This window comes from Sceloporus undulatus, chromosome 4, assembly GCF_019175285.1.
Source record: "Sceloporus undulatus isolate JIND9_A2432 ecotype Alabama chromosome 4, SceUnd_v1.1, whole genome shotgun sequence".
NCBI classification, from domain to species: domain Eukaryota; kingdom Metazoa; phylum Chordata; class Lepidosauria; order Squamata; family Phrynosomatidae; genus Sceloporus; species Sceloporus undulatus.
Genome location: NC_056525.1, coordinates 55,679,308 through 55,691,980, shown reverse-complemented (window position 1 = coordinate 55,691,980; position 12,673 = coordinate 55,679,308). Strand labels below are relative to the sequence as shown.

General features: G+C 40.1%; 1 protein-coding gene across 1 annotated transcript in view; it reads right to left on the bottom strand.

Moving 5' to 3' along the window:
* CD34 (CD34 molecule) overlaps nt 1-11,824 on the bottom strand; it is a 48,003-nt gene extending 36,179 nt beyond the window's left edge. The window contains exon 1 of the mRNA XM_042466096.1: nt 11,565-11,824. Coding sequence (XP_042322030.1) covers nt 11,565-11,643 — 79 coding nt within the window. The 5' untranslated portion in view covers nt 11,644-11,824. The remainder of the gene's footprint in view (nt 1-11,564) is intronic.
* Between the last annotated feature and the right edge of the window lie 849 nt (nt 11,825-12,673).

Genomic DNA, 12,673 nt, shown 5'->3' with positions numbered 1-12,673 from the left:
TAACACAGTCAAAGAAAAACCTACATCATTACCTTTCCTACTCAAATAACAGATTGATCAGAGGCAAATGGAAAGACTTTAATCTTTTCTGGGTAAAATTGTAAGCCTTGAAGCTAACAAAGGAGCTAACAAAGGGAAAGTATTTAGCTTTCTCTTTATAATCAGTTGTGAGTTCACCATTCTTAATACTCCCTGTGAGAATAACAGCCTCCATAACTGACAGTGCAATCCCGTATATTTCTGCTTAGATGTAAGTCACACTGAGTTTAATCATGGTTACTCCCAGGCAGGTGGGGAGTAGGATTGCTGCCTTAACATAGCATTTCTCAGTTGTAATATGAAGTATAAACATGGCTAAAAGATGCAAATATGCACAGAACTATACACTTCCCCATTAAAATCTTCCAGGCAAGTGCATCATCGATTGGCATTGTGGGGGGATTCGGAATAATAATAATTATATACCTTACAGAGTTGTTGCCAGCTTATGACACTTTGAACACTATAAATGTGCTATATAAATGTTAAGAGCTATTATTCGCTGTTAATAAAACAATTCACCTTTTAAACTATGTACAGTGTCTAAACCTTAGTGCTTAATAAAGAGTAATACTCAACTTATATTTATTACTGCCTCTTATACTGCCAAGCATCTTCTTTTGGTGACAGTAAAGTGGCATGGGCCAAAAGGCCTGCCCCCCCCCCCATTCTGGTTGGACATAACCTAAGCCCTGGTTCTGGTGTGGCATGTCAGGCACCAGAACTGGGGCCTAATTCTCGGAAGATCCAGAGACATTTCCATGCCATAGTGGTTGTCTGCATAGGAATCCCACTGAGTTGCTCAGTGCATCTGCCATCATGGTAGGTTGCTTGTTATGAGGTCAAAACAAGGTGCCCAGGATATGACCATTGCCAGACAGCTGCATGGCATGAAAACAGAGGCCAAGGTAACAGGAGTAGGTCAGTGAAGCATGTTAAAATACAAAACAAAATTAAAAACACATAAACCCACAGTTAAGATACAGTACTATAAAACCATTTAAATACAGCCATAAGAGCTCATATACAGATTAAAAAGGCATGATTTAAAAGTGACTGGGTAGGCCTGCTGGAAGAGATATGTCTTTAATGCGGTTTTAAATTTAGTCAGCATTTTCAGCTGTCATCTCTCTTCCGGTAGGTCATTCCACAGTCTGGGGGCAGCAGACAAAAAAGTCATTTAGGAATACTTTGCCAGTCTAGTCTTGGTTAGATGGAGCAAAAATTTCCCAGAGGACCTGAGTGCACAGAAGATTGTATAGGAGAAAGTGATCCTGTAGGCAACCTGGACTCAAGCCATGTAGGATTTAAAGGATACAATGGGCTTCCCCTCAAGTATCCTGGCCAGTGCGGACAAGCATGGAGACAGATAATGAATGGAATGCATTCATAACCTTTGTTATATTCAACAGAATAAACATCAATTTGGACCAGGGATAAACTATGTATGTGTGTCCCTTAAGCGCTATGAGTACAAAATATCGACCTGAAACTATCACACACTTTAGGGATCTTTAGGGATCTTCAGGGATTTTCCTCTTTTCTCCACTATTTCTCTTCTGCGTGTAGGATGAAAAGTTACAGGTGAAACAGCACAATTTGCAAAGTATTACCATCTTGGAGTCTAGAAATAACTAATTATGATTAATTAGTTACATGTTATCAATTCCTTTCCCCAGTAACAATGGTGTCATTGTGGTACATAAAACTGTATACTGGTAAGGGTTAACATCACTCCTCTTTTAGTACAATCTATTTCTTTCTTTCTTTATTAAAATAGCTCTTTATCAAAATATTAGGAAAAATCAATGTCAACAAAATAAAATAATTTAAAATAATAAACATAGTTTAAATACACATTAAATATTAAATGTAACTTTGAAAGGCGCGGTACAGACCACCCCTTTGGGGTGATCTGCAGCTGCCGCTTTTATCTCCCGGTTGGGGAGAGAGCAGCCTCACTGGCAGCCCTGTAGCCCCAATCCAGAGTTTTTCTGAATCACGCTACTCCGTGGTGCGAAAAAGAGGTGTCCTTGGTTGCTGCGTTTGGTTCCTGCGGGAACGATGCAGCTCCCAAAAGAAGCTCCATTTTAGAGCTCCTTCCCACGCTGTGCCCAGGCCGCCATAAATGGCCTGGGGCAGCATGGAGATGTCACACATGCGCCACGCTGTTTGGACGTGGCACGTGCATGACATAATCATGGTGGTCCCAGTGTAGATGGGAGGCCACCATGATGATGCCACTGCCACGTACTAGGGTTGTGGGGCGTGCGGATGCTCCACCCCAGGGCAACCCTAGTACATGACCAGGCTAGTGCAAAGCGCTGGACTGAATTGGGCCAAAGTTTCTTTTATTGTTAGAGAGATATGGGGTTACTAAATGATCGAGGAGGAATAGCTCATGTTTCAAGTGCTGGCTCATGCTGTGCCTCATGCCACTGTCTCATGTTCTGTTGTGGGTGTTGAGGTATCAGTGAAGTGGATGGAAGTATGTTGTGTACTTTAGGGCCAGTGGCTTGTGGAAAACAGCTTTTAAAAATAACTAAGGCTGCATCTGCACTGCAGATTTCCCACACTAAAGAAATAGTGCAGTTTGACACCACTTTAACTGCTATGGCTCAATGTTATGGTATTCTGGGAACTATAGTTTGCTGGAACACCAGAGTGGTGCTCTGGTGTTACAACAAACTACAATTCCCAGAATTCCATAGCATTGAGCCATGACAGTTAGTGCTGTCAAACTGCATTATTTCTGCAGTGTGGATGCAACCCAGGGCTTCCAATTTTAGTTATATTTGAGGAACAGGAAAGTAAATAAACAATTACAATAGACTTGTAAAGATAAGACTATCAACTTTTTCAACATTATTTTTATTAATATAATAAAATAACAAAATCAAATACCAGCTAATATCAACACAGTTCACACCTCAAATCTCAAATCTGAGCATCACGTACAGTACAATAACATACTGTATCAGAAACAATAGTATTAATAATAAATACTAATATTTACACTATACAGCAGTTGATGTGTTAGTTAACTATGTTCATAAGAATAGCTAACAACTTTAAAGCTCTTGACATTATAGCTGTAATGAAGCAATTTTAAAATAATTTTCTAAACTCTGTACCATCTCTTTTCCCAACAGTCATTTAGAGAAATTGCCTTGTGAAGAAGAGGAGAAAGAAAAGAAGTGTGTAAGGTGACTATCTGAGAGTTTGGAACAATTATGGTTTTGGACTACAAATCTCAGTGGCCATGCTGGTTGGGGAATTCTGGGAATCAATATTGCTAAGTTGTACTATGACCACTGTTGTTGCTTCCCCATTTGATTCTTCCCCTCCCATAAACCCCTGAAAAATAAGAGAGACTGGATTCCCCCTTCTTATACCAGTTTTTTGTTTCTATTCTGAAAGTGTTTGGTGGTGGTCATGGATTACAAACAACTGGCATGTTTATCAAAGATCCATGCATTAGCAGAAAGGAAGTAAAAACAGACAAGAAAGAACAGAACAGTTTAGTTTCCTGAGTAGAAACACTTATCATTTTTTGAAGTTTGTCCACATTTTCACATTAAATAGAGTTGGTCCTGTCTGCAGACAGTGATACAGAAGTTTTTGGTAAAATTGTTCTAAACTGCCCAAAGTCCATGGAACATAGAGGGATAGGTGTGTGTGTGTGTGTGTGTGTGTGTGTGTGCACATTATAGTGTTAAAATGTGGGAACACAACGTGTATACGAACAAACCAGACTCCACTGTTTATGCCATAAACCATACTGTTTTGTAACAGCACAAGAACAGAATAAGCCACAAATCATACAGTTGTATAGCAAAGAAAAATAAGCACAAACATAAATCCTCCTGTCTGAGAAGGCTCATCCATAAATACAGCTTAATATTTATGATCTTCTATGCATGGATATATTTGTGGGAGTTACCCCAGTGCTTAATGACATAAAGAGAAAATGTATCCCAAGAAATATTGTAGACACATCTGTTTTTGAGAGAAGATCCTTGAACTCTGGAATCACTTTCTGAGGCTTGCTGTTCACAAGTCATCATCCAATAATGGTGCTTCACATTATTTTTTTATGGGCATTGTCATGGCTTTTAGAATAGGTACTTGAAACTTTGCAATGCAATGTGAAAAATAGACCCCAGTTCCTGACCTCTGAAACAGGAGAGCCTTCTACATGATTGCATAATTATAACCAAACAGTATAGTGACAAAGCAACAGAGAACGCATTAAAATGTGAGGCAATGGAGAGCATGTTGACTGGTCCATCACCTCATGCTGCCAAAATAATATTACATAAATACTATAGTATGCTGGGAACAGTGAAGCTCTGGTCTAGATATTCATGTGCTTGATGAAATGAGGAAACAATTGCTCTGCCAGCAGTTATAATGAACACCACCTTTGGGGACTCTGAGTTCCTCATGAAGAGCTTTGCTCTTCTGTAGCCATGTGGCAGGAATTCAAAAGGGTGGAGTTCTCTTCCCTCTGGAAATATCTGATAAAATTCTACTCCTTCCCCCTCCCAGGCCCTTTTTCCTCTTCCACATGGCCCCAGACAGGATAAGGGTGTGGGCTTCTGCAGTCACGAAGGATGCAAAGAAGAAGGCGAAGAGAATGTGGGAAGGAGAGAGGATGGCAGCACAAACCATTACATCATCCTGTTAAGCAATAAGCACATTCACCTAATCACCATTCAGCCCTGCTTGGACACAAGTGATAAAAGGGATTTTTTTTGCTCTGGCTGAAAGCCTGCTGCATCAATAGTTCATCTTTCTGCCAATGGATTACACATAAGAAAATCTGAGTTTTTGCAACATTTAGAGTTTTTGCAAACTTTGAAATGTGACTGTGAAAGAAAATAGGATGTAGTTGATCAAATAATAATAATAATAATAATAATAGTAATTATTATTATTTGTATACCGCTATTCCTATACAGATCACAGCGGTTTCCAACATTAAAATTCAACAAAACAATGAATTACAACAATATCACAACAGTGTACAAACCCACCCTCCATACAATCAAAGAAAACCAACACAAACAAGCCAAAACTGTACAACAACCACAACAGATTAAAACCATAAAAAACCATGCAATAGCTGGATTGACAGTATAAATCATCGAAGGGGGATTAGAATAACATCAGAGCTCATGGGGGGAAAGCCTGGCGGAATAGGAAGGTCTTCAAAATCCTCTTAAACACATCTAGGGAGGTGACAGTGCGGAGCTCATTGGGCAAAGAGTTCCAGAGCTGTGGGGCTGTGATCGAGAAAGCCCTCTGAGATGACATGTATCTAAATTTAGGAACTCTAAGTAGATGTTTCTCGCCCAATCTGAGAGTGCGGGGCGGATTATATGGGGAGAGGCGGTCCTCCAAGTACCCTGGGCCCAAGCCATTTAGGGCTTTATAGGTTATAACCAACATCTTGTATTGTGCCCAGAAGTGCATCAGCAGCCAGTGTAGATCTTGTAGGATGTTATATGACTGGTCCTGGAACATCCAGTGACCAGCCTTGCTGCCATATTCTGAACCAATTGTAGCTTCCGAGTTTGGTACAAGGGTTGCCCCATGTAGCGCGCATTACAGAAATCCAGCCGAGAGGTTACCAGAGCATGTACTACCGTTTCAAGGTCCCCCTGGTCCAGGTAGGGCCGCAACTGGCGTATCATCCGAAGCTGATAACAGGCGCCTCTGACTGTCGCATCCACCTGAGGTGTTAGGTGGAGCGACGAATCCAGAAGCACCCCCAGACTGCGAACTGAGTCCTTCACGGGGAGCGTGACCCCATTCAGGACAGGTGGAAAAATCTCCTTTCCCGGGCCTGGAGAACCTATCACAAGCACTTCCATTTTCTCTGGATTCAAACTGAGTCTGTTTTCCCTCATCCAGCCCATTACTGACTCCAGACAGGCATTTAGAGGAGAGATGCCATCCTTAGTCACTGCATTGGTTGGAGACACAGAGAAACATATTTGGGTGTCATCAGTGTACTGATAACACTGCGCCCCGTGTCTCTGGATGATCTCACCCAGCGGCTTCATGTAAATGTTAAATAGCATGGGGGACAGAATGGCTCCTTGAGGGACACCAGATGTAAGTGTCCTCTTATCGGAGCACATGTCCCCCAGCTGCACCATCTGGAATCTAGCCGAGAGGTAGGAATGGAACCACTGGAGCGCAGTGCCCCCGATTCCCAACTCTCTCAGGCGTTCCAGAAGGATACCATGGTCAATGGTATCGAAGGCCGCTGAGATGTCCAAAAGCACTAGCAGGGACACCCAGACAGAGATCATCGACTAAGGCGACTATGGCAGTCTCAACTCCATAGCCCGCCCGGAAGCCAGTTTGAAATGGGTCCAGAAAATCCGTCTCATCCAAGATCCCTTGAAGCTGGATGGCAACCGCCCTCTTGATCACCTTCCCTAAAAATGGCAGCAGCAAGACAGGCCGATAATTATTCCGAATTAGGAGGTCTAGGGAGGGCTTTTTTTAACAAAGGTTTTACGACGGCCGTTTTTAAACTAGGTGGAAACCGCCCTTCCCTGAAAGATGAATTAATTATGTGACGTAACATATCTGCTACAGTCGTTCCCCCCTGAAGTCTAGATGTTTGTTGTTGTTGTGTGCCTCCAAGCCATTCCCAATTTATGGCCATCCTTACGTGAACCTACCTCAGGGTTTTCTTGACAAGATTTGATCAGAGGGAGTTTGCCATTGCCTTCCTCTCAGCCTCAGTAAGTGTGACTTACCCAAAGTCAACCAATGGTGTTTCATGGCTGAATGAGGATTCAAATCCTGATCTTCAGAGCTGTAGTCCAGCATTCAAACTACTACATCATGCTGACTCTTCTAATGTTTATTAACTATTAAATCTCTAATACCTGATGGCATTATGAATTTTCTGCTCCAGGCTGAATTTAATGAATATACTATCAGGTTCACACATTTCAAATAAAACTAATTTTTATATATCAGAATCAAATCTAGGATACACATTCTATAATCTGTTGGGAATTTCAGGAACTGACTAATTATCCAAGTAAGCACTGAATCTTACTTGCCATAGTCATTTTAACTTCTTTTGGCAATATTAAGACCACATCAGAAATATATCACAACCTAAAAGGTAAATCTACCTTGCGTATTAATTTTCTAATAATGTAATGATCTTTATTTAGTATGATTATAACAATTGTTAATCTCAGCTAGAACAAACCCATTGAATTAATGGGTCACATGTAAATCTTTAATTACCAACTACCCATCAATTCAGTAGGTGTGATCAGATCTGAGCCATTAAAAAAGTTTCCACAAATGCAATGAACAACTAGAAAATCTGGACTGAATTCCTGAAAGTTAGCCCCATGCAAAATGTCAGTCTTTCTATATATATAGTACCCTGTAGTTTTCTCTTGTAAGATCAAGCATGCAAATGATGTATAGATGTTTGTTAGATTATCACATGTTACAGCCTACACTCAGTTTGGCCTCAAGGCAATATGACGTTCTGTCAGAAGTAGACCTGTAGAATCAATAGCCTAATAGTCAATCAAACGAAATGTGAATCCCATAGTTTCAGTGAGTCTACTTTGTGGGACTAGCAACTGGATTTAGGCATTTGTATGGAGGGATGCGGTGGCTTAGTGGTTAAGACACCAGTTCTGACAATTGGAAGATTGGAAAGTTTACAGTTCAAGGCCCAAGTGCTGAATGATGGGGTGAGCTCCTGTCACTCGTCCCGGCTTCTGCCAACCTAGCAGTTCCAAAGTGTGCAAATAAAAGTAGATAAATAGGTACACTTTGGTGGGAAGGTAACAGCGTTTGGTGCAGTCATGCTGGCCACAGGACTTCCTGAGCAGTCTTTGGACAATGCTGGCTCTTTGGTTTAGTAACGGAGATGAACACTGCCCCCTACAGCCGGTTACAACTAGACATACCTTTACCTTTACCTTTCTTACCTTTACCTGATGTCCTCCTACCTCAGCTGATTTCTCATATTTGGAAACTCTCTTGGGTCTGCTTTATACATTATGCAAGACAAAATGTGCCCACACGCCGATATTAGGGCTGGGCGCCCTATGTGGACACCCAGCCCTACAGAACCCTAATTTTGGCCCCTGGCTGGTACACCAGATTCTGTACCAGGCCTTAATTAAAATAGAGTAAGTAAAGTGCCTCTTAAAGAACATTAATTTGGTTTTCCTGTGATTTGCTTCTTTGTGTTTCCAATCTAGTATTCTATCAGCTCATTCCTCCTTCAGTTTTGGAGACAGGAATGTATGTAAAAGTGCATATGCATGTGCACCCATGCACATATTTATCTAAATGAGATTCTCAGCATTTGTGCAAGATTATCTGTATCACACATCATCCAATCTGTAGTGTCATCTTTGAAATTTGACATAAGTAAGATGCTTTCACAGCACATTTCCTCTTCACAGCATGGGAATTGACACCCCCAGTGAAGATCTTATTCTTACGCAAATCAGTGGGAGGTTATAATCTTGGCATATCACCTATATGTTTAGCAGGACCAGATCAGTATATGACTGAATGTGGAAGATGTTTCCACAATTAAAAAATACCTGCCTAAATTAAAAACAATCACATCAAGACTATGAAGAACAAGAAAACTCGAAGTTGCTTTCCATGTGATAAGCATCTATGTCCAGAAAGCTGAAGATATGCTGGGAACATGTGCCAGAATGATGTGACTGGAAGCAATCTTGCAAATGCACGTCCACTGTATGTTTGGAGGTACATAGCTCTCTATTATGCACTTTATGCCAAGAAAGACATACAGTACTTGGTTTTGAAAGCAAATAGATAAAATTCAGAGTGGCATTTAGTAAAAGGTTTACTGCTTTCTCAAAGTTGCCATCAAGGTTACATCTTTTTAACCATTTTAAAATCAGACCTTATTTCATATCCCACATTGCCTCCCACAGGGCTGTCCACAGTCGCTCCATCCTATCTGGCAATATGCATGTGTTTTCTGTGTCAGTACCAACAGAAAATACGCTCAAACATTAAGTGCCAGCTCTCATTTTTGCCTAGACAAGAATATAAGCTTAGCACCAAGATAAGGAACAAGTAATATTTTAGATGTTGTTGGACTGCATCTCCTAGAATCCCTCATGATTCTGTCTTCCAGCCAAGGTTGATAGGGATACTACAGTATTAGGGTCATTTGTTCTGTACCCAGCTTCATAGTAATGCATAGAAATACTTGAGCCACTTCTAATCCACCCGCAGCTGCGTTGGTGTCTTTCTCAGATGTAGTAACAATGTACTGATCTTTCCCAGCCAAATAAAAGCATTAGGCATGTGGTTAACATGCTGGAATGCTTCCATGATAAACCAGCAGCTGATCATTTACACTTGTTTTCATTGCTTCAGTTAGAAAGATTTGGCATGCTCATAGCCCAAGGCAGCATGCATGCGTTTATCAAAACAAAACCAACTAACCAACCCTCCTGACATAGAAATCCAACGTTAACTGATGAAGATGCATCTAAGAAGCTAAGCAGACACCCTTTTAAAGTCTGCATTCCAATACTGCTTTAGCTATGATACAGTGCTTCTCATGTTCATATTTGTAGACAATAGGCCAAAGAAGGCAACATATCATTAACATATGGGAGAAGACAACAAGGCATGCAAGTATTACAAAAACGTCATTGGAAACAATTGCCAGGTGTGGACAAGAGTTCAAAACAACATATTTCGTACTATTTCCAAATGGTAAGAAACTGACTTGTTGGAAGATCTCTTTAACCTTTGCATTTTAAAAAGGATGTGGAGAAACTGGAGCGTGTCCAAAGGAAGATGACTAAAATGGTGAAGGATCTAGAAACCATGCCCTATGAGGAACGACTTAGGGAGCTGGAGATGTTTAGCCTGGAGAAGAGAAGGTTAAGAGGTGATATGATAGCCCTTTTTAAATATTTGAAGGGATGTCATATTGAAGACTAGGACCCAGAACAATGGATGAAAGCTCCAGGAGAGGAGATTCCACCTCAACATTAGGAGGAACTTCCTGACAGTAAGGGCTGTTCGACAGTGGAACACAGTCCCTGGAAGGGTAGTGGAGTCTCCTTCCTTAGAGGTCTTTAAACAGAGGCTTGATGGCCATCTGTCGGGGATGCTTTGATTGAGAGTTCCTGCATGGCAGGGGGTTGGACTGGATGGCCCTTGTGGTCTCTTCCAACTCTATGATTCTATGATCTAGATCTAGGTAAGTATTTAGTAGCCCTGGGTAAACATTCTCATATCCAATAGAATCTGCATCCAGTGTAATATGAATGAAAATTAAAATCGAGATACAAATGAACATCCAGCTGCAGTGCAGCCACACACTTATAAATTTTCTTCTCCCTCTCTGAATCAAAGGCAATTGTATGGACTGAAGCATGCATTCAGGTGAACATTTTAGATGGCTGGAGAATTAAGTTGCTCTTAGCACTGAATGGAGAAATTTCAAAATATTCTGATACCTTTCCATACAGTGTTTGTGAACAATGCACAACAGTTCTAATTCCACAAATGATGGAGAAAATGAGGGGGGAAACCCTGTGTAGTTAGGATGACTGTTTGCATGTCATATACTGGCAATAATTTGGTTGTTTCTTTTTCCTCAATATTTCCTTCAGAGATATTAGAAAGTACACATTATCTCTCTATGTAAATGCTCTTGGCATTAAAAATAGTGTGTTAGTTTGGGATTGGTGCTACATATTCCCACACAGTATATAGCATGTTCAACTTTAAAAATGACAACCTAACATTTCCTGTTGATCATTATACATTTCATGCAATTGTCTCTAGAAAGACAAAAACCAATGACTTTTTAAAAAAGTAATTTGCATATATTAATGATTTGTATATATGATTAATCCTTTAAAAATAAACAAGTGAACAAATAAACAAACAACACCATGAAATAAAACCAGATAACTTTATTTGTTATTATAGAGTTGTCAAACACTAGATTGTATTGACCCCCTGCTGTGGCAAGATTACTTATATAAACTTATTAAATAACTTTACTGCTAGCTACATAGACTGGGATTTTATGAGTGATAAAAAGAGTGCACACTAAACTTAGGAATCTTGAGGGATGCTCCAACTTTGGAGATCTCTGGTATGTATCACTGCAAAGCAATGTACAAACTGTGCATATCTCATATGCTTCTCTACCCCATATCTGTATGGCAGTGGCTGTATAACACTAAAAATTTGAGAATTTATTTCTAAATACAATTGACTTGGAATTGGTTGGTAGTGTGTATGTATTCTCCTCCCTTCTTTCATTATAAGCTATTCTTTGCTTCAAATATTCCAGCAAACATGAATTACAAAATGTAAAACTTTCCTTAATATTTCAAGTATTATATCATAGGCAGGATTAGATAAACAATTTTCTTCAAACCCCCCCCCCCCCGGGTCTGTGTAGAACAGCAGGGTTTTTTAAATTCTTTTCATAGACTACTTACCCAGCAGGCTTAACATACAAAATGCTGTCCAGAAAAGCTGCCTCTCCTTCACTGCTTGAAAAGTCCACAGTAGCATCATTCCCAGTGGTGACCTCTTGTGTGCCTATGATAAAATTGATTGTCTTTCTGAGTTCCTCTTGCCTGTTAGTTTTTCTGCAGCACTGTTGAAGCTTCAGTGTTACTTCCTTTTAGCTCAAGCCTTTTGAGGTCAGTACATCGGGGGGTAGGATTCCCTTCTAAAATACGTGTTTGTGGCTCAAGTTTGGAAGGTGGAGTTTTCAAAAGTCTGATCTCATAGCTTTATATAGTTCAGAGCAGTCTCTCAACATCACATTGTTAAAGTTCCCCCCTGCTGTATCACATCATCTTAACTCTTTCCTGGAAGTTGCTTTGTTTCACTGTAGAGAGGTCATCCCTGGAATTTAAAACTATATAAAAATGTGAGAAGCAGCTCCTCTAATGTAATTTTCTCTATGGTACATGCAGACTTCTTGTATGCAGTAGCAGCATGGTTCATGCCAACAATGTAAAAGCTGAAAACAGACAACCACCACTGGACAGCAATGCAGCAGTGAGAAAACTATGATATAATATACAACTGAGATTCCAGTTCTGACTTCCAGTATTACAGAATCAGCAATGAGAGTGTGACAAAAGAAAAGAATAATTTCATGTACATTTCAATCAGTTTAATCTAGGATGGAATGCTGCCTGCAGTGGGAAGCAGTCTACAATTTAAGGTCAATATTTCAAATGAGTAACTTACAAGCAAAATATCATTTGTAAAACCAATGGCATGAGCCTTATTTGTTTGAGGTTCAGGACAGGTAACCATTTCTCATAAAACAGATAGCTCACTGTACCTGTATTTCTCATATTCTTATTCAAGCAAGATAAAGGGCACTCAAAATATTTGAGTGCTAGCTCCTTTCTAATATGTTGTTAGCTTTTTATAATATGATGTTAGGTCATATTTTGCGTGTTCTTTATGCCTGCTACCATTCTGCATGTTAACTTGTACATTTATTTGTGATCTATTATGACCTTTCACACAAGTCCAGTTTTAGAATATATTTATACCTACCCTGAAACAGTGTGTGAAGATTAGG